Genomic DNA, 23,571 nt, shown 5'->3' on the forward strand with positions numbered 1-23,571 from the left:
CATCTTGGCTTCCAGGCAAATTTCTGGTTTTATCTGTTCAAGAACCCACTTGTTTGTCTTTTTGGCTGTCCATGGTTTCCTCAGCACCACATCTCAAAAGAGTTCATTTTCCTCTTATTCACAGTCTTCACTGTCCAGCTCTTGCATCCATATGTGGTGATGGAGAATACAATGGCTTGGACTATTCTAACTTTAGTGTTCAGTTGCATATCTTTACACTTTAGGATGTTGTCTAGTTCTTTCACAAGTGCCCTTCCCATTCCTAGTCTTCTTCTGATTCCTTGACTGCAATCTCCATTCTGATCAATGTTTGGGAACTTTTTATTTTGATTTTTCATTGTCTAGATTGAATTTATACTCAAATTTTTGAAGTACCCAAATCCATATCCCCGGGGGCTTTGAACTGAACAACTTTCCCCAGATCACAAAATAAATAATGTTTTTAAAACAGAGAAAATTTTCAAAGGGAAGTTATAATAGGACGTGTAGGTTTATTATTTGAACAAGAAAAACATAAAATAAATAAATAGATTAAAAACACTGTTGGAATTGCCCATGTTATGGGGCATATTAACTGCAGTGTCATATTTTGTAGCACATTCACTAACATTCTAACCTTCTGTCAGAAATATTGGCTTGCTTGACAAAGGCAAAAATCCCATGCCAATTGAAGCAGTGTGGCGCATGTGTAGCCAAACACAGCAGCATCCATGAAAGGAGTGGCAAATTAGTTTGGCTGGAGCATCACTTAAGAACCTGAAGACAGGAAAAGCAGTGTGCAATTGACAGGAAAGCAGACAATGGTGAGAGGTTTGATGCCTGAGCAACTGAATAATCAAAGGGCCAAGAAGGTAGGATAGCTCCCAGAGGAAGAAGGAAAGAAAAGTAAGCAGTAGCCTGAGAAACACATTTATTGATGTTGTAATAAATGTACTGTATGCAATAAAGCACACATTTGGTTGCAGGTGGCAAAAGAGAGAGACCAGAGAGTGATGGAAGAGACTAGGAACTTTAGGAAGAAGTGGCCAAGAAGGAAAAACTCACACTGGGCCTAAGAATGGAAGGCTACTTTTGTAGGAGAAAGACAAAGTTTAGAGACTTGGGGCTGGTAGCCAGGGAGAAAATGAAGCCATGGGAAATGGTAATGCATTTTGACTTTTACATATTTTACCTATTACCTATTCAAGTGTTGGTTGCAGTTCCCTTTTGCGGGTAGATTCTTAAAATAAGAGATGATCACAACAGTTGCACTTGGTTTGGATCCCCCCACCATCTCCCATGATTGACGCTTTTCCTGAGCAATTGTGTTGCCATGCACTTCCATGGGAGGGGGGGGACTGCAATGGAGAGAGAGAGAGAGAGAGAGACTGTATTTCATTCTAGAAAATAACTACCAATTATAATTACTCACCCTGTTTTCTGGCTCAGAAGAGAAGTGAGATTGCTGTTTCAAACCACCCAGCACATTTTTGCCATGATTAGAAAATGCTCTACACCTTTTACAGAGCAGTGGAAGAGACAGAGGAATAATTTTTAATCCAAATGAAATTGAGGGGGTAGCAGGAAGGGAGCAGCTAAGCCAGTAAAATAAAGCTTCTCTTCCTCCACCTTCTTTAATTAGCCATCAAATGTATTCTGGAAAAAGGGGGCTCCTCTCACATTGGTGGAAAAGGGGTTCACAGTCATCATTGTAAACAGCTAGCTGGTTACCATTTTTCACCCCAACCCTATATTTAAAGATCAAAGTGAGAAGTAGAATTGGCTTGCTGGGATTTAGCAGCATTTTAAAACACTGCTTAGCTGTATTTCACAAGATACAGAGGAATGCAAAAGGGGCTGTGATTTTGGTAAGTACCGTTCTCCTGTAAACAGAGATGTATGTGTGTGTGTAGATATTTTAATATGTATCGATTCTCCTAAACTTTATTTGAATGCATCTATTAGAAAAGTTTAATGAGATACCTTTTATCTTGCAGAGATTACCTGTAAGTATGCTGTGGCAGACCTTTTTTTCTCTCTACTTCCACAATCTAGATGAATATTTTGTAAGTGTGTGAGAAAGCTCACTCTGCATTGCTAAAACATTAAGCACGTACCTTTATGCATGATATTACAGAACAGAGAAAGAGAGAGAGAGAAGATAAGCCAACCCATAGTTGCACTTGATAAGACAGAGCTGGTCACAGAAGCATTTCATTTTGTTATTCATTACTTTGCTTTAACTGAAATACAGGATAACTTTTTAGTTCCATTACTTGTGTGCCACCTTGTTGGAGGGAGGGGGTGCAGGAAGGTGAAAGCAAACAATTGGGCAAGAGAAAGTAATACTGTATGAGTTAAGCATTGCAGCAATAATATATTTTTTTGGACAAAAGCAAGAACAGACCAGGAATGGAACAGGGAGTAAAAGCAATTTTTGGAACAAATAAATAGAATATGCTTTTTAGAAAGATTTCCCTAGGGAAGCCTGAATACAAGGGAGAGCTGGTGGTCTACTTATCTTGAAAAGAGGGTGAGTGGGTGTAGAGAAGAAGGAAGTGTCACCTTCGGTTGCTTGGTAACATCTCTTGGCCATGCTGGTATCAGATAAAAGAAGTCCAGTCGATGTTATACATTATTCATCGGAGTTTCAATCAAGGAATCAAAATTATTTGCTTACACTGGGGGACATCTAGCCAGATCAAAAGAACTTTTACTGGAAACAAGACCTTTTGCCACTGGCGGACGTCTCTTGATACATACTTTTGCAGTAAGTATTATTCTGTGTTCTGTAGATGTTGCAAAAAAAAAAAAAAAGCACCCAGAAGAACGCAGAAGTTTTCTGAATCTTATCAGCTTACAAATATCAAAATGGTCTCACCAAGAGGAATCGGATGTCTGTGCTTTGGGAGATTGTAATGCCAGCTAACAAGAGAGGGACTCCTTGAGTCTTTCATTAAATGCTTTAATGGGGCAATGTAAAATAAAATGCTGAAAAAAATACTTAGGGAAAGATGTTCCTTTAAAAAGAAGCAAAGTAGAAGTTTTTAATTAGTTCTTTTATTTTTCAGTGCTGTGAAGGCTGGATGGCCACCTTTTGGAGTGTTCTGGTTGTGTATAGCTGAGGTTGGAATAGATGACCACAGCAGTCCCTTCCAGTTCTATGATTCTATAATTCTAAGCTTGCAGTAAAATCCACATTTGTTTATAATGTTTATTGCATGTTGCGTTCTAAACATAAACTAAAACTATCTTGAAGGGAAAGAAAATTTGGGCATCAGTAGAAGTTAAGACAGATTAGGGACCAGTGATGACAAATGTAACAGCTGAATATTGTGGAAGCAACATTACATGCCAGACTGCACTGCAGCTTTCCTGTAGTGTAATTCGGGGTACTTGGCAAAGGGAGCTTAAATGAAAACCTTTGGCAATGATAATCACTTTCTACAGTGTTTTAAAAGCTGGCAATATGAAGTAATTTTAATCCTTCCCATTTCAAGACTTGGGGGAGATGGTGTGGGAAAGGATCTGAATTGACTCATCTCTAGCACAAAATAAATCTAATATGGTTAGAACGAGGCAGAATGAATGCTTCATACAGCTGGCATTTGCTTGCATTTGTATTGCAGTATTGCCTAGAGATCACTAGTTGCTTAGGATTCTAGTATTATGAGCATAATACTGTCACGGGTCTACAGGTTTCAGAATGTAGGATGCAACAGGTGGTGACAGGTGTCTATTGTCAGATAAACAAAAATGTGTATGTGTATCTGTGTGTGCCTCACTTTTCAACTCATGGCAATGCCATGAATTTCATAGGATATTCTTAGGCAAGGAATACTCAGAGGTGGCTTTGCCGGTTCCATTCTCTGAAATATAGCCTACAGCACCTGTTATTCATTGGAGGTCTCTCATCCAAGTACTAAGAAGGGATTATCCTGCTTAGCTTCCATGATCAGATGGGATGTGGTGCCTTTAGGGTGTTAAACAAAAATACCAAAACACAAAATTATGTGCATGTGTTTGTGAAAGAAACTGGGGTTAGGAGTAGAATTAGATGCAGGATTCCTACCACCTACCACAAAAATTGCAGGGGCTTAGAATGCAGAGACATATCTGTTAGTCTGGGATATCAGTATATAAAGGGATCTTGTAGCATCTTTGATGCTAACTGTGCAAAAGAAGTTGTAGCATAAGCTTTCATATACATGCAGAATAGAAATAGAAATAATGCAGTCTGACATAACTTTAACTGCCATGGCTCTGTCCTACAGAATCCTGTACTGTAATTTGTATTTTATTGAGGCACTCGCCCTCTAAAGACCTTGTAAAACTACAAACCTCAGGATTCCATAGGATGGAGCTACTGCACTTAAAGTAGTGTTAAACTGAATTATTTCTGCATTATTGTGCACCCCAAGTCTATGAAAGCTTCTTTTGCTCAGTCTCAAAGATGCTACAAAATCCCTTTGCAAACAGTGACTTTATAACTTTTAACATATTTAATATTTTGGATTTCTCACACCTATCTCTTCTTTTTTCCCCCCAGGAAGTTGACTACATCACTTTGAGAAACCAGGGGAAACTGACAACAAAAGTCCTCCAAAATGGATAGTCCTTTCAAGATGGACTACCTGTTAGATGTTGATTCTGCTTATCGTCTGTTTTACAGTCAAGGAGCACAAGGTAATGAAATTTAAGAGTATGGTGGTGATGGTGGTTTTAACAAGTTGGTAACAGAAGGTAAGGGCACAGTTGCCCTCTGGTGGAAGAGGCATAAGAGAGAATCGATAGCTTGTTTTTCATGTATGAATTGGAAAATTGAGAGGCATGGGGGTAAGGCTATTTAATGTCCCTTCATTATAAAAAGCAATATCTTCACCTGCCACAATTGCTTGTGATAAAATGTTATGTTTGAGGTCTATAGCCCAGCTATAGGACATCAGGTTAGCAAATGTCTTTCCAAAGTAGAGTGTCAGCCCTCAGAAGTAAACAAGGTGGTATCACTGAGCCTGGAAGGAACTGCAGCCAGTGGATGGAAACTGAATATTATCAGTGAATATTATATCACCTATATATCCTGGCCAAAAAGCCAGGTAAACCTATATGGCTGTGGCTGCGGTGAATAGACTGTTGGAGAGATAAAGACCAAACTATACATTACATTATTTATTTATTCCATGCATACTCCACCTGTTCTTCATAAATTTCAAGGCAGGATATCCCTCCCTACCCCAGATTTTATTCTCACAGTAACCTTGCAGTGTTACATTAGGAAGACAGACAGTGACTAGTCGAAAGTCACCCATTTAGCTTTATGGCTGAGTGTGGATTTGAACTTGGACCTTACCAGTCCTAGACCAACATTCTAACCATGATACCAGATTGGTTCTCTCTGGGATTAGAACTCCCATCTAATTTTTCAAGGTTGTAAACTACCATGGCGAAGTGATGAATGAGAAGGGCTGCAGTGCTGGTAGAATGGAAGTGGGAAAGTAGCATTCTCTCCCCATTTTATTTTCCTGATTTTAACTGTTTATATTTTCCCAATGAGTAAAACATATCCAAATATCCATAGATTTATGCTTTTGTCTGTGGCTGTAGTCTCACTTTTCTTACCTCCCCTGTTACTTTTATCACATTTAAGCACTGGGAAATCATGGACCTCCCAATGTGACATCTATTCCCTTTGCTTCCAAGAAACTGTGAGAAATGTTTGCTGACACCAGAGGAAAGCCTGGAAATGTTATTGTTATATCAAGCTCAGAATTCTGTTGGGATGTCAGGTTTTCATACTCAGAGGAAGAAGTGGGGAAAGGTGTCTTCAGAGGTCCTAAGCCTTTAAAGAAGGCTTTGGGGGGAAGAATAGGGAAATTTAAGACTTCGTGGAGAAAGATATTTTTGTAGAAGTCCATTGCATTGATCAACATTACACAGATGCATCTGCACCTCAGACATAATGCAGTTCGACACTGCTTTAACTTCCATAGCTCAATGCTATGGGATTCTAGGATTTGTAGTTTGGTGAGATGTTTTGCCTTCTCTGTCAGAGAGCTCTGGTGCCACAACAAACTACAGATCCCAGGAATCTGTAGCACTGAGCCATGACAGTTAAAGTGATGTCACACTGAATCAATTCTGCAGTGCAGATGCAGCCTCAGTCTGAAAGCCCTGTAGTTGTTGTAATACAATTCCTATCAACCTTTTGGCTAGAGATAGAGGTAGTCGTAGTTTCATATAGCTAGGAGTGTACTTCTCAGGCTAGGGAAGGCTGGCATAGAGTTTCCACTTACTGTGATGCTTCTACCAAAAACAACATATGACTGCAGGCATTCACTGTTAATGCATGGCATGGGTCCTTCCCCCCCCCCCCAAACTCACCACTGATCATTTTAAAAACAACATTATTGGACCTCAGGGCAAAAGCATTTGGGATATAATAACATTAGTCTTTGCATGAAATCGTAAATGGGCTGTGTATAACAAAGTGGTACCATTTTATTGATAGTTTGTGCCTTAATGAATGTTTTTCTATTGAAAAGGAGTTCAGATTACATATAAACAATTTGCTGTTGCATTTTGTGTCCTCTCAAGACAATGGCTGGAAATTGAATGGTTGCATTATAAGAGGAGAAAGCAGAAGGATAAGGCTTTGCCTCAGCAATTCATGACCCTACCAAATGTTGGGCCTTTCAACAAATACATTTCTAGACATGCATATTGGCAGTAAGGACCAAATTCCACATTTCATTAAAGATGTACATTAGGATTGGGACTGTGGGGAGGAAACAATGTCAACTCTCCCTGCACTGTGATACTGAAGGAGAAAATATCCCTGCTCAATTCAATGGAGTTTATTTCTGAGAAAACATGTTCAGGATTGCATCACTGGTCAATCCTTATTTTGTTCAGGCTTTCCCATCCTGCACCATAGTTACACTTCACACTACGTACCACAAAGAACTTCCATCAGTTTAAGCAACAGACCAAAATGGTGTAACTGGCAAGAACAGAATAGCGCTCTAATCTTGAGTGGGTCACATAACTGTCTTCTGTTATTTGAACTTGCCTTTCCAGAGGAAGCTACAAAATCCCCTAATAGATTAATTGAAAATTGTATACACCCTTTTCCCATCTGTGGTTCTTGGCAGAAGTAACATTAATTCATCATTATTCATCCATTCAGACTTTGGGAAGAGAACAGGATAGCATTTTTATGGAGGTGTTGATGTTTACTTTGCTAATTTAGTTCTAGGTGAATATAATACTGGATTAGTATGTTGATATTATGTAGTAATAAAGCCACATCTGAAGTAAGCAACTATAATTGGACTTATCTTTTATTCAGCCTGAAAAATCTACAGACTTTATATGTTTGCCATGTAGATTCTCCGGCATGGTTAAAAATAAGTTGATCAGGAAGTCAAAGTTTTGCTACACAGAGAATAATTAATAGCATTAATTTTTGTTACACTTAATCTGTACCATACAGATCACTATATGATATCCTAGGGAACATCTACACTGTAGAAATTATGCAGTTTGACACAATTTTAAGTGCTGTAGGCCCATCCTATGGAATCCTGGGATTTGTGGTTTTGCAAGGTCTTTAGCCTTCTCTGCCAAAGAGTGCTGGTGCTCACAAAACTACAGATCCTGGGATTTTGTAGGAAAGAGCCATGGCAATTAAAACTAGTGTCAATCTACATTTCTACATTGTAGTTGTATCCCTAATGGACACTTTTACATTTAACTGTTAGAAAAAGCATGAACCAAGCAATAGTTCCTCAATATTTTGCAGTTCTTCTCAGTCACAAAATTCTAATCTCTCCTGTATGATGTTTTCATGATTAGAATGAGATTGAAGTCTAATAGTTCAGACATAGTCCATGGTCATAATAAGCCATTCTGTTATGGTGATGCTAATTAAAGATTAAATAGACATCCAGCCACCCTTAAAAAGGAGAAAGGGGTGAGGGGAGAAAATATAGCAGCACCCTTAAGACTAACTGTTTTTTATTGTTGCATGAAAATAAAAACCAATAGTTTTAAAAGTGCTGCCACATTCCCCCCCCCCTTCCTTCCTCTTATTTTATGCTAAAAGAGACTAACATGACTACTTCCTTGAAAACTAGGTCACCTTTAAGTGATACCTGACTTCAGTAATGAATGCACAGCACTCAATAACACACACCATACCAGACTGGTTTAAAAGATGATATTAATACTGTATTAAATATAGTTTGAATCTGTACCTATGTCAGATAGTGGAGTCCTGTGTTGGTAATATAGACATTGATAAGAATGCTGGATAATATCGTTTAGTCCCCATATTTAAGCAACTGGACCAATTTTTTGGGTGGGGGGAATAGGCTAATATGTACAAAACAGCATGTTCTTCTTCAAATGCTGTACATCTTCGAGGTCTGCAATTCAAAAACTGCATAGAAATGGGTGTATTAGGGAAAGGTGTACAAATATATATGTTATAGAAAGTTGCATATGAAAATAAACATTGGTTTTACATGCCTGTTTTAAAGGACAGAATGGATTTATGGTGGAAGACACTCACATGGCCTGGACTGTACATAACCTAATTAATACATCCCTAGACTGCATCACTGCAGGTGGATGAATCATGTGTTTGAATGTTCCCCTGTGTATCTTTTTTAAACCTCTCTGCTAATACATAGATAACCCGATTAGAAACTTTTTCACTGCTATGATACTTGGAGGGAATTTTTGCGTTTGTCGTGGATTTTTATGTGCAAGTATATAGTATCCCCACCTGCTTATTATGCTGCGTATGAATATCTACCTTATTCATAAGCAGTGTGGTCTGGTGAAAAAAATTTATCAATTGTGCAAGTATTTGAATAGTTCTTAATGTCCACAGAGGTAGCTGTGTTAATTTGTTGTGGCAAAAACCACAGTCTTGCAACATTTTAAAGACTAAGCTTTTGTAGATATTGGCCACTGACTCAGAACCTCGAACTGATTCATATGTGCCAAGTCTGAAGTTGATATTCAATTGTAAAGATGGTAGAGGGTCAAGCTGTCTTAACTGGACAATATTCGATTGACCTTGATTCAAAGGGAACTTGATGCTTTTCTACTTTCACAGACTTTCTCCTTGGTAAAAACAACAAAAGGTTCTGTGGCAATTTAAAAGCTAACACAGCAGAACATGAGCTTACATCATGTGTTGCTTGAAGAATTATCTGACATTTCAGGTATATAAACAGTACAAAAGGTTGGGTGACAGGACTGTAGACAGAAGAATCAATGGGCAATTCAGTGCAGAAAATATTGAAAGTGAGAATTATGCCATTAAAAATTGGCTGCTCACAGAACCATAGTTGATAACATGGTCATCCTGGTATTAAGTAAGCCACTTAGTAGAAATATTCAATGTTCCTGATTAAAAACTCTTAATGATAAACTGGAGCTTCCTAATGAATTGTAACTCAGCAGTTACTGTTCCCTGCCTCCCTTCTCCCTCCAATCTTTTTTACTGTTCTTTGCTCCACAACAGCAACCTTAAGATCACTAATATCCTGGGAGATGAAAATATTGTCCCACTAGGCTTTTTTTAAAGAAAAAAGTTTCTATTTTGATGTCAGGTTTTTGTCCATTTATTATTCTATATAGAGACACGCCTGCTTGCCCTATGGAGAAGGGCACTGCTGACAGAAGCAGCATTTATCTTCACCTCCATCTTTTTGCACCAGCAGGTGGCATAGCAGAGAAAACCCATTACATTTCCAGCTTCTTGAAATGCATTTTTTTTAAACCAGGCTCATAGCTGATTAAAACGTTTCATTTTGAAAATCTTGTTCTAAACTAATTAATCAATTTATTGTTTAAAAATCTTGAATTCTTTCAGTATTACAGGAAGGTTGAAAATTGCCAAAATAAAGCAGGAATGACCCTGTTGTGTGCAATTTTTTCACCAGTCTAAGCTCTTTCCAAATGCCTCTTTCCAGAACTGTCTTTGAGAGACCATTAAGCATCAGACAAGTAACAGGTCCCTGACAAAAATGATGAGTAAAAGAGAAAATATAAGGATAATGTAGATTTACATGTTCTTAAAGATTCACAAAACTTTTAGTAAGTGGATCAACTTGTCTGCTTATGTCAGGAACTTTGATAATTTTTCTTAGGGAAAAAAGGTGACGTAAAGCTATGTGCCAGTGTGTACATCGACATATGGGAAGCACATCACCACTTGAAATCATAGGTTGGTGTCAGCAGTATTAAAATCCAGTTTGGGTTTCTGAAACAGCTCTGTCAGAGTACACCTGCACACATAACTGTATGCACAAACTGGTTTATGAACCTTGCCCATTCACTCCACAACTAGAAGCCAGTAGGGAATCTGATCCTAATGATTGCCCTGTCTTTTCCAATGGCTAATTCTAGTGCAGTAATAAGGAGTTTTCCTACAGTGGCTACAATGCCAGCTTTCCTCTCTTGACTATTCTATTTTCACAGAACTCTGCAAAAATGAATCAAGGAATGATGTCATTCAATCTGGAAGAGTGGAAGGAGTCACAAAGAATCAGCCACCCAATTCCCACAAATTTTTTTCTAGGAGCATTACAATGTGGGTTAATTTTTAGGCCAATTCTCTTGGATCGATTGTCCCAAACTTTGGGATAGTGAGGTCCATACTACCAGGATGTTTTTCTATGCAATTGACTGAAGGGCAACAGAAGATCAACAAACATATCCAGGGGTAGCCATGTTGGTCATACAGCAAAGTAAAATAACACTCAGAATCTACAAAACAGTGATACTTTTATTGAATCAACCAAAATGCGCAAAATACATGATGCAAGCTTTCAAAGCTCCACTGACTTGTTCATCAGACAAAGGGGTTAAAAAGATACAGATGAAAGAAAAATAAGATAATGTTAAGAGTCACAAGCCTACATTTTGTCAAGATGTTGTTGTTGTTTTCAGTTAATGTGGTATGGAGGGATATCCATGTAGGCCAGCGGTTCTCAACCTGTGGGTTGCAACCCCTTTGGGGGTCAAATGACCCTTTCACAGGGTCATCTAAAACCACTGGGAAACATATTTATGATGATCTTGGAAACCGAGACGAAAATCATTTTATGGTTGGGGGTCACCACAACATAAGGAACTGTATTAAAAGGCTGCAGTATTAGGAAGGCTGAGAACCACTGATGTAGGCAGAGGCCATTCTTTTTTGGTATGTGGGCCCTGGGAAACACAACAGGTGACTTCCTTTCAGATTCCAGGCTACGTCAGCAAGTGGTACTTTTTGATTACAGCAACATAATTTTGTGGTGAAGCAGATGGGCAGGAAGGAGCAGCACTCCAAGCCCAATTGCTTTGGGGCCACAGCGAACCCATGCCAAGGCCCTGAGGACATCTCCTCTGTGGCTCTAAATAGGAGTTGTAAAAATCCATTCCTTGTGGGGCTGGTTTTGAGCCGCCTTTAGGCAGCCTCAGTGAAGCTCTGGGATGGCTTCAGGGCACTCTGGGGGGGGTGTCATGTAAATGCCACGTCCCAGAGCAGTTGGAAGCCGCTCCCATCTGTACAAAATGTGTACATACATCAATATCTTCAAATTTCCAGTTCCCACATCATCGTACAACCATTATACCCCCTTCTTATTCAGACATTTTTCTACTCCCCCAAAGTAAATGAGAGAAGAGAGTTGTATTGCTGCTCTCATGTGAAATACTGCCAACAAGTGGCAGCTGTAACCAAAAACACTTAAGATGAAACACATGGATTTTCAAAGGTATAAACTAGCCCCAAGATCCAATACAATGTAATGGTTTGAGTGTTGGACTAGGAGACCATGGCTTGAATCTCCATTCAGCCATGGAAGCCCACTAAGTGCTTCAACCTTAGAGAAAAGCAATAACAAACTTCTTCTGAAGTTATCGTGCAAAGAAAACCATCGGATAGGTTGCCATAAATAAGAATCTACTTGAAGGCACATAACAATAATGCAGCAACAACCAAGTGGCCTTCTGTGTGTGCGGTATCCGCTGGCACATAGTATATACTGTAGCTATAAGGGAGAATTATGTCATTTTTAATAACATTTCCTTTCAGGAAGTGAAAGGAGTGACTGTGAGCAGAGGGGTAGCTTTCCCTTGTCAGAAACCAGTTTATACAGGGTGCTATTATATAGTATATACTGACAACATAGTGACAATGAGTTGGGTCATTGCCATATCATCCATTTTCATATTCTTCTTAGACAAATGAAGTTACTCTTCTTCCATGGACAAATTATTTTTACTGAGAAAGGACATTATACAGTGGGCTTTTGGCATCCGCTGAGGTTTGGTACCAAAATCTGTGGATGCTCAGGTCCCATTAAATACAATGGCATAGTAAAATGGTGTCCCTTACATAAAATAGTAAAAACAATGTTTGTTTTTTGGAATATATATATATATATATATATATATATATATATATATATATTTCAAGCCATGGATGGTTGAATCTGTAGATAAAGAATTTGTGGATATGGAGGGCTAACTGTATTCCATTAAGTGGCTTAGATCTGAAGTGGAGAAACCTTTGGCCCTCCAAATGTTTTGGGCTGCAACTCCCATAAGCCCTTACCATTGGGCATGCTTCCTTCCTGTTGATCACATGTCTAAGAGGCAATTTCTGCCCTCTGCAGCAGAAGCAGTGGTTTGCTGAGCAGGATTCATACAGAGCTCCTGCCTGCAATCAAAGCAACAGTGATAGCTCTGAAAACAAGAGACAGGACAGTGGGGCTGAGGCAGTGTCAGCCCAGCTGATTTGTGTGCATAATAACATGGCGTCACACCAGATTCAGCCCAGTGTGTGTGATTGCCATCATGGTCAGTCTGGGGCCAGTCCAGGGCATAATGCTCCAGACTGTTCTCCAGATTAAGCAGCTGGTGTAGACATGCTCCCTTATTTGAATTTTTGGCAGATTCTGGTACCATAGAGCTCTCCTTCAGCACCACATCTCTCTTCCTGTCATCTTTTCTCATGTCATGCTTTCAGAACCATACACATTAGTTGGAAATACTGTGGTATTGATCATTATGGCTTTGGCATTTAATTATATTGAACTAATTTTAACTAAGATACCTATAATTTATTCCTATAAATTAATGTATATACAAATTAATATATGCAGACTACATGAAACCTGCATCCATTTTTGTTGGTGGTGTGTGTGTGTGTGTGTGAGAGAGAGAGAGAGAGAGAGAGAGAGAGAGATTTGTAAGTGGCCACTGTATTATTCCCAGGTTAAGAGGATTTAGAATTGGCCCCTAAACACTATTAGATTCAGTAGGGCTTACTTCTGAATGAATAGACATGCATTAGATTGCACTGTCATATACCCTTAGGTAAAAAAAACTTAAGTAGGAGAAGAAACAGCACTGAGAATAAAATGATTCAAGTTAAAATTCTTGATACCTCAATTAGAATTAGTTCAATAGGTATCCTGCAAAAGAGAAGCTTTTGCAAGGTGCACTTCAGCAATTCTGCCGCCTCTCAATGAAACACCATAGGATTTTTAAACACGAAGAAGTGCACATTCCTTTGGGGATATTTCCAGAGGGTTGAAGTATTTCTCACCTATAAACATCAAACAGATTTTTCTCAATTCTTTTGAAGCCAAATTTCCTAAGCTTTTTGGTTTGGCTTTAGACGCACGAACATCAACATAAAGTAAGCAAAAATCTTCTTAAGCTAGAACTCCCAGCAAGAAGAAACAGAGGAATTGAGAAATGGTGCTCTTAAAGGAAACATTTTGTTGGGCTTGAACTTACAACAGCAGATGCATTATGATCCCAGCACTGAATAACTGTGACTGCCTACATGGGGGCAGGGGAATGGAAAAGTACCTTGACAAAGCAGAATTTCTTGGGATAAAACTGAAGATGAAAATTGGTTGAAAAGGAGGGTATAACTCTCACAAATAAATTATTTGGGGGCAGAATATATATCAAACTATGTGTAGCTGGTCATGTATATGAATCACCTTTTGGAGGACGAGGGGATGTCCTGACGGATTTTACAGCTTGAATTCTCTGGTAAGAACAAGGAAGGGAATTGGAAATTGAAAAGTAAGAGAGAATAGGCTGAGTGGAGAGATATACAAGTCCAGGAGATACAGAGAAAAGGTAAAAAAAAAATCAATTAGGAAATAATAACTAAGCCCTTGGCTATGGGCCTTTACTCTATCAGGAGTGCTCTATAAGCAGTATGGAAGGAGATGGGTGAGTGATGTTGCATTTTGAACAAAAGCTCAGAATAGCTGCTCTGTTGTTCTAATCTAATATTTTGGTCTATTCTTTGAGATAATTTTGAATGTATATATCACTGACATATTACTTATAAACATTATGTGTTTGCTACATCAATATGCTTAAGACTGTTTAATCTCTCTTTTTAATGAGCTAACTTTCAAGCTATCTGCTATAACATTTGCCCCAATATAATTATACATTTGCCCCAATATAGTAATCCCCATGTGCTAATGTTCTTGAAATGTAGTACTCTTCCAAATTTGTTTAGAAGTCTGGAGATTTTTGCATTCATTCCATTTTCCTTCAAGATTGCTTGCACCATTGCTTGCACCAAGAAATAACAGATAGACTTCAATGTGAAACTAAATGCTTAATTCTAAATTGTGGCTAACAGAGGCCATTCTCTGAAGGAAAGCAAGAAACAGAGCTTGAAAAGGTTAACTTTAGGGCTGCAATTCACACCAGTAGCTGGGAGATTTTGAGAGTTCTAGTCCAAAAAAATAACATTTTCAATATCCTGGATAGTGATGTAGACCTTAGTCAATTGACTCAGATTTAAGTCAGACTCAAGTTGCTTCAATGACTTAACTTGGACTTGGCTTGGCAAAAATGACATGACTTGACTTGAGACTTGTATATTTTAGTAACTGACCATAGAACAAAGCCATTCACTTTGAGCAGCAGGCAAGACATGACCCCAAAATGTGAGGTGCATTTCTCAGAAGGAAACAGTAAATGTGTTAGGCAATGGGCTTGAGGCAGAAGGATTCTGAATCTTCTGAAATGCTTGAGAAGGTTCCACTGATGTGCAATGGGGACAGGATGCTGAGCAGACCTCAACCCCTGCTTCAGTTCAATTGACTAATATGCTTGCGTTCCCTCCAAGAAATCACCTCACCTCCTGTTAAAAATTGGCTCCCAGACTTGAGACTCTACTTGAGACCTGACTTGAAAGTATTTTGCAAGGACTTTAGCCTCAACTTGCAACTTGAACAGAGAGACTTGACTTGAGACTTGAATACATCACTGCCAATATCTGAAAAACATTTATGAGGGCATTTGGGCCTACTTCTAAAACCATTTTGCATCTACTCAAACAAAGGGAGAGAGCAATTAACCTCAGATGAACAACTCCCAATATGGCCTCAGTGCAGCTCTAAAAGCATATATCAACTACATAAGGGATTTATATCCCCATCCACATCAAAAAGACACATTCCTCCAGTTCAGTGGCTAAGCCATGAATAAACACTAAAGTATGGGTGTTGCCATGAATTCAGATGCTCATCTGTATTTGTATCAGCTGAAGACTATTTCCTTGCAAGAATCTGCATTGTTAAATTGAGGCATTTACATGCACAATGTGGAGATACCTGTGAAAGAGGGTAAGAAACATAATCAAGTTTAGATATGACTTACCACTTGAACAATCACAGAAAATGTATTTGTGCCATGCTTCCTGGAGTAGAAAGTCTCTTTCTGCCTGAATCTAAGATGACAAAGTAAGTGTTTCTTAAACAGGCAAATCCCCCACTGCTGCCACCCAATTAGACATTAATGCTTTCATTGAAATTCTTTGCAAAATATTCTTCAGAATGTACATATCGATTAAGCTGGGTTTTTTTTAAGGCTCAGCCTCTTTATAGTATGAGTTTCTGAAACTTCTTATTTGTCTCTGGAACTTCTTAATTGCTATGAAAACAATTGCAATGAAAACAAATTTAACAGTACTGCAGAAATATCACTGCAATGCTCTGGAAAATTCAAGCAGAAATTAAAATAAACGAAACTGTGGCAGTCACAAAGGTCAGCACATCTGATGAAATAAAGTTGCATCTATGAAATCATATGGTACTTATTTCTCTCAGTCTCAAAGATGCTGCGAGATCCCTTTGCATAAAGGTCAGAATAGGTGGGCAAAAACTAGATTTGTTCTTTGTTTATATTTTTAAATCCAATTTCAATCCAGGTATGGAACATCTCCCTCTAGCCCTCAGTATGATATCTGATATTCTTTGGTTCGGTTGTTGTGTGCCTTCAATTTGTTTCTGACTTATGGTGACCCTAAGGTGAACCTATCACAAAGTTTACTTGGCAGGATTTGCTCAGAAGTGGGTTGCCATTATCTTCTTCCAAGGCTGAAAGAATCCAATCAATTTCCAATTGGTTTCCATAGTCAAGTGAGAATTTGAACCTTGGTCTCCAAGAGCCAGTTCAGTGCTCAAGTAAATACAACACATTGGCTTTCCTTGGTTTGGCATCATGCATAGATAAATTTTTAAGCATTCCCTTCATTTCCTATACAGTCCAATTTTGCAAGCTGGAGGGGACCTAAAACATAAGCTGTGTTCAAGTTCATTTAACACCTTTCCAAAAAGGGACTAATAACACAGGCTGCACTTGTGGAAATACATTATTGTACTATATACTATGTATTGTTTCCTCTCATGCTGGCTGCTTTGTTGTCACCATGAGGATTTCACCTTCCTGGTCATATTCCCCAATCTAGATAAACAGAGAGGCAGAACTTGGAAAAGTTACTTCCTGGAACCATTTCCATTACCTTTATGAATGGCCCCCAAAGTTTATCTTCTGAGTTTCTGCTGTATCTTCCAGTGAAAACCCAGTAGAATACACAACACTGAATCTGCAGTGACATAAAACAGTGTAGTGAAAGAGCTAGATAAGGAAAGCTTCTGAGATATAAGTTAAATGTTCAGTCCTCAAGGTGCCATAAGGCTCTGAGTTTGTTTTGGGGTAACAAAGCTACCTCTTTTGAAGCACAGCATCAATATGAACAAACTGTGAACCAAGAAGTTTCCAGTGCTGTTCCTACCATTGGGCAATGAGAAGCAACTACCTTAGGCAGCAGATATGGCAGCAGGAGCAATCTTTCAGCTATTCCTCACTAACTGTCCAGCTGTTTTCCTCCACTGAAGTACAGAATGCCAGGCAAGCCATCTTAGGGCCCCTCTGTGAACCTACTGCCTCAAATGTATGGTGGTGGACCAGATATTACCAATTTCACTACCAAAATCAAGGACCAAACTGTCAATCCATTCCTTTTCTGTATATGAAGTACAGTGGTGGCATCAACTTGGACTGTATTATTCTATTTATGCTCCACTTTTCCCCCAAACCTGAGACTCAAGGCAGCTTGTAAGATTAGGAAGAAATACAAGTAAACACACTTATAGATTTTAAAAAATGTTTAAAATGGCATCAAACTGCTTATAGAATTAAAGCCATGTCAAAGATTTCTGTTTAAAAGAAAATGATACTTTTAGTTTTTGCTTTTCAACAGAGATGCACAACACACTAAGGAAAACCTTTCTCCTGCAAGGCACTCAGTTTCTGTAGGCCCATTGGTATAAATGGTCTTCCTCTGTCCATGAAAGGAACCAGTCTAGTTTCCCGTGATATATCCCTGCAAGGGTGGCATGACTAAATGATGGATCTTCCTTGTTATTAGAAGTTGTGGACATCCTCATATGGGCAGATCTTTTGTGTCAAAAGCACTAAAGTTCTTAAGGTAGCCTTGGAAGTCTCTGTTTAAAATAACACAAGTTGGCTTTCTTTACATTTCTCCCTTTCATATACACATGGAGAGAGAGAGAGTTTGGCAGTAATAATATTATTCTAACAGAGTTGTAATGAGGAATACTGAAAATCTATGTGAAGAGCAAGTTGTACTTGAAATATTCTGCTGCTCAAGTTGTTTTTGTTTTTGTGTGCCTTCAAGTTGTTTCCAACTTATGGTGAGGGTTTCTTGGCAAGATTTGTTTAGAGGAGGTTTGCCATTGCCTTCCCTGAGGCTGAGAGCATGTGACCTGGCCAAGGTATTCTAGCAGGTTTCATGGCCAAGTGGAGAATTGAATCCTGGTCTCCCGAGCCATAGTCTAACACTCAAACCATTACACCACATTGGCTCTCAAGACAGAAGAGTGAATGGCACCCCACACCACACAGGATAGGTTCAAAGTCTAGCCAGATTATTCCGGCACAAGAGGCAGAAATTCTCACAGGTGCCTCTCTCTAGCTTTGTAACAAAACATTGAGCATTTTGCTGCCCCTTCTTGACACCTAATGCCTAACGCAAAGATCTCACTTTGCCTAATGGAAGGGCAGGTCCTGACATTGGCTGCCAATATGTGGAACACTTTACAGTATAGAGTGGCTGGAGAGGCAAGGTGGTGTAGTGGTTTGAATGCTAGGTTATGACTCTGGAATTCAGAGTTCAATTCCTTGCTTGGCTATGAAACCCACCAGATGACCTTGGGCAATTCACACACTCTCAGGCCCAGAAAACCTGGTGATAGATTCACTTTAGGGACACCATGATTTGGAACTACTTGAAGACACACAACATAGAGTGGCTGGACTCATAGGCTAATGTTATTAACTATTTCTGAATACCTTAGCCTTTTTAGGACTGCATCTCAGTCCATTTATTTTTTAAAAAAAACACTAACATCCAAAATCCACAAAACATTGATACCTTTATTTGACCAACCAAAATGCATAAAGTCTGTTTTGTGGGTTTGGGATGTTATTGGACGTTGCTAATTTAATAATAATAATTTGTTTTATTTATATACCGCTATTCCAAAGATCATAGCGGTGAACAACAAGTAAGTTAATTAGCAAGTAAGCTAATGCAAGTAATGCTGTATGGCCAACACGGCTACCCCTGAATATGTGGTGGGTTTTTTTGTTGGTGGTGGTTATTTTTTTAGGTTCAGGATCCAAATTATGACATTTGTCCCTTGCTTTCTCAGTTGGGATATTCTTTACGGGGGGTGGGACCTATCACTCCAACTTACATGTGTTTCTGTGTCTCTTTTGTGCATGTGAGAGAATCACACATATACATTCCAACAAACTTGAGCCTTAATCTGCCAAATTACTCTGCTTCAGATAGTCCGAGTGTCTCATAGTCATTATTAACTGTTTTGTTGACGGCGGACACACACACACATATACATGGAGTCACTGTGGAGTCTTGGTTTAAATGATGGACTAAGACTCGAAAGACCAGGGTTCGATTCCAGATATGCCATGAAACCGACTGGGTGGCCTTGGGCAAGTCACATGCTTTCAGCCTCAGGGGAAGGCCATGGCAAGCCTCCTCTGAGAAAATCCTGCCAAGAAAACCCCATGGCATAGTGGTTTGAGTGTTGGACTAGGACTCTGGAAACCATGGTTCAATTCTCTGCTCAACCATAACATTCACTGGGTGGCCTTGGCCAAAGTCACACACTCAAGGGAATGGCAATGGCTACACCATCTGGACCAATCTTGCCAAGAAAATCCCATGATAGTTTCGCCTTAGTAGGAAACAAGTTGAAGGTACAAAACAACAAATATATATAATACCATACAGAGAGAGAGAGAGAGAGAGAGAGAGAGAGAGAATGAGAAGGTGGACAGATGTTCTCCTTTTCCAGGACATGTACTCCATTTCAACCTTATGCCCAGGAGGAGTTTCAAAAAGCCCTCCATTTGGAACATGACTAAGAACCCTGAACTTACATTCCAAGAAGTGTTTTGTAGCTTTTCTTTGGTCATGTCCTCTATTTTTCTTAAAGGTCCTTGCGGTGCCTTTTCTTCCATTGTGGTTATGACATGTGGTCACTCTGTATATATTGACAGATAGATAGATATGTAAAATAATATATAAAATAAACATGTATAATATACAATGTAATACTTATACAACCAGCCCTCCTTATTCACGGATTTTTTATCCATGGACTCAAGCATCCAAGACTTGAAATATTCAAAAAAGGTATAAATTCTAAATAGCAAACCTTGATTTTCCATTATGCTATGCCATTGTATATCATGGGAGTGGAACATCCATGGATTTTGTTACCCATGGGGGGGTCCTGGAACCAAACCCCAGCAGATACCAAGGGTCCACTGTTATACAATATCATATATATATATATATATATATATGAATATATAATATACGTTGTACATATATATATATATATATATATTATTTGCATTTTGTTTATATACATATATATAAACAAAATATATATGTTCTTTTGGTGCCTGTTTATCAAACCATTTCCTGTATTGCTATGTACTGTATATGCATTATCCTACTTGAGAGTATGTATTTTCCCTGGAAAATGATTAACCATCCATTAAGAACCCAAGCCCTCCCTCCAGTCCATCTGCCTTGGTCCAGGCCTTGGAGGTAGAGAGGAACTGCTGGACCTCTTACCCCTTCCCTCCATCACTCCCTTCTCCTTCTGTGTCATGTCTTTTTAGATTGTAAGCCCGAGGGCAGGGATCCGTCTAGCTAAAAAGATTGCATGTACAGCGCTGTGTAAATTTACAGCGCTTCATAAATAAAGGTTAATATATATATATATAGAGAGAGAGAGAGTATATACACACAATATATGTAAAATAATATACAAAATATATAAAAGATATATATATATATATATATATATATATAAATAATATAAAACATATATGTGTGTGTGTTATACATGTATTATGTTTTATTTGTATTTTGTTTTGTGTGTGTGCGTGTGTGTGTACTACATATACTATATAAATAGTATATATACCATATATATGCAAAATAATATATAACCATTAAGAATAATAATTGTAAGCTGCTCTGATAGCCTTTAGGGCTGAAGAGCAGGGTATAAATACCATTAATAAATGTATTTTGCAATTATTATTTTATCAAGTTGTTTTGTATACTGGTCAATGAGTTAATAAATGTTACTACTACTATTACTACTACTAAATACCATTAATAATAATAATATAATAATAATAATATAGTAAATGAATATATAATATATGTTGTACATAATATATATGGCTTTTATACATTGTTTGTATTTTGTTTTACATATATTTATATATGTATACATATCTCATATATACCATATATATGTAAAATTATATATATATATATATATGTGTGATATAAAAGATATATTTTATATATTATTTTACATATATATATGGTATATATAGTACATATAAAATATATATAAAACAAAATACAAATATATAAAATAAATATATCTATACAACATATATATTCATATATATATATATATATACAGATATTATATGTATTATATATATATATATATGTACTATATATACTATATATGTGTGTGTAAAACTATATATATATATATATATATATATATATGAAATATCTATCTATCTATCTATCTAAAGTGTGTGTGTGTGTGTGTGTGTGTGTGTGTGTGTGTTAGTGAGGCTCACTCTCCAGGCTTGTCTGGGGCTTGGCAGGGATGGGGGCATCCTGCCAGGCTTTGGGGGGAGCAGGGCAGGATTTCCAGAGCAGCTCCAGTCCAGAGATCCTTAACGGGTTTTCCTTTTCTCTGCCCCCACCCCTCTCCCTCTCTCTCCCTCCTTCTCTTCCCTCTCTCTCTGCCTGCCTCCTCCTTTCTCTCTTTCCCCTTCCTCCCTTCCTTCCTTCCTCCCTTCCTTCCTTCCCTCCTTCCTCCCCCTCCTGGGGCTCCTCTGCCTCCTCTCCAGCTCGCCGGGCCACTCTGCTCACCGTCCCCACCTTAATGGCGGCATCATCCGAGGAGGAGATCGACCGGAGACCCATCCGGAGAGTCCGCTCCAAGAGCGACACGCCTTACCTCGCCGAGGCCAGGATCTCCTTCAACCTCGAGGCAGGTGAGTCTCCTGCAGCCCCTCTCCCCAGGCAAGGGCCAGAGGGGGGCTCCGATGGAGGGGCACACTGATGACATATGCACACACCATGCACATGCACATGCACACCCCCTCTTTGTGTCTGCAGTGGGTGCTTCTGCTGCAGGGATGTGAAGCCCTGGCATGTCCTGGAAAGAAATAGAAAAGGATGGGGCTGCAGAGACCAGAATAAGTGGAGCTGGTCCAGATGCATCCACACTGCAGATATAATCCATTTTGACACTGCTGCCATGGCTCAAGGCTATGGCATTCTGGGAATTGCAGTTGGTTGTGGCACCAGAGCTTCGCTCTCATGTCATAACCAACTGCAATTCCCAGAATGCCATAACCTTGAGCCATGGCAGCGGTGTCAACGAGGATTATTTCTACAGTGTGGAAATGGCCCTGTCTGGAAGTCCTAGTGACCTAAAAGTTAGAAAGAACCATAGAATCATAGAGTTGGAAGAGACCCTCAAGGGCCATCCAGTCCAACCCCCCCTGCCATGCAGGAACTCTCAGTCAAAGCATCCCTGAGAAATGGCCATCCAGCCAGAGAAGGTTAAGAAGCGACATAATAGCCTCCTTTCAGCACTTGAAGGGGCGTCGTGTTGAGGGTTTGCCGCCTTGCGTCCCCATATTGTGAGAAAGGTGGGATATAAGAAAATAATGATGATGGTGGTGATGATGATGATGGAGCAAGCTTGGTTTCTGCTGTGCCAGAGAATAGGACCTAGAACAGCGGTCCACAAACTCTGCTCTTTAACAGATTTGGGACTTCAGCTGCCAGAATCCCAGACTGTTGGCCCACATGGCTGAGGCTTCTGGGAGCTGAAGTCCAAAATTTCTTAAAAGGCACAGTTTGGGGACAAACAGAACAGCTTCATTTATATACTGCTTCATACTGAAATAGCAATGTCTAAGCGGTTTACAAGCATAAGCTAATTTGTCCCCTACAACCTAGGTATTCATTTTAGCGACCTCAGAAGTTAAGCTTGTGCCCTTTTGCTGGTATTGAACTGGCAACCTTATGGTTTTGAGTGAGTGGCTGCAGTCCTGGCATTTATCCCCAGCGCCATCGGGATCATTGACCTAGAGCAGTGGTTCTCAACCTTCCTAATGCCGCAATCTTTTAATACAGTTCGTCATGTTGTCGTGACCACTGACCATTAAATTGAGACGTCTAGGTTCCTAAGGCCATCGGAAATATGGTGTTTTTGATGGCCTTAGTGACCCCTATGATAGAGTCATTCAACCCCAAAGGGGTCACGTTCCACAGGTTGAGAACCGCAAACCTAGAGCAATGGATCCAAGCTACAGGAAAAGAAGTCCCACCTCAACATTAGGAAGAACTTCCCATTCACCAGTGGACTATGCTTCATCAGAGAGGGGTGCAGTCTCCTTCTTTGGAGGTTTTTAAACTAAGGCTGGATGGCCATCTGTCAGGGGTGCTTTGATTGAGAGTTCCTGCATGGCAGAATGGGGTTGGACTGGATGGTCCTTGAGGTCTCTTCCAACTCTATGATTCTTTGACAACCCCCAAACATTGCCACCTTCTGGGTTCTCTTCAGCTTTTCAGCCTCTCCTCTG

The 23,571-nt window shown here is 39.2% G+C and overlaps 1 protein-coding gene and 1 long non-coding RNA gene across 6 annotated transcripts in view; one reads left to right on the forward strand and one right to left on the reverse strand.

Annotated features, from left to right (window-relative positions):
- The first annotated feature begins 1,414 nt into the window (after positions 1-1,414).
- The window catches only part of LOC149317052 (phosphatase and actin regulator 1), a 322,885-nt gene continuing 300,728 nt past the window's right edge, over positions 1,415-23,571 (forward strand). For 2 of the 5 annotated variants that reach the window (XM_089516733.1, XM_089516739.1), the window contains exons 1-3: positions 1,977-2,749; positions 4,529-4,665; positions 21,823-21,969. In XM_089516733.1, coding sequence (XP_089372859.1) covers positions 4,587-4,665; positions 21,823-21,969 — 226 coding nt within the window. In that variant the 5' untranslated portion in view covers positions 1,977-2,749; positions 4,529-4,586. Of the gene's footprint in view, positions 1,848-1,976; positions 2,750-3,050; positions 3,106-4,528; positions 4,666-21,822; positions 21,970-23,571 lie in introns of those variants that run through there. The other 3 variants (XM_089516735.1, XM_089516734.1, XM_089516736.1) reach the window with 3 other exon arrangements.
- Positions 10,763-22,061, reverse strand: LOC149317053 (uncharacterized). The gene is made up of 3 exons (XR_016280565.1): positions 21,933-22,061; positions 19,801-19,904; positions 10,763-15,641 (listed from the first exon to the last, which is right to left on the reverse strand). It is a non-coding gene; the product is annotated as an uncharacterized LOC149317053 (long non-coding RNA).

The sequence above is a fragment of the Sceloporus occidentalis genome, unplaced genomic scaffold (assembly GCF_023333645.1).
Source record: "Sceloporus occidentalis isolate IW3139 unplaced genomic scaffold, rSceOcc1.0.p SCAF_3, whole genome shotgun sequence".
Lineage (NCBI taxonomy): Eukaryota > Metazoa > Chordata > Lepidosauria > Squamata > Phrynosomatidae > Sceloporus > Sceloporus occidentalis.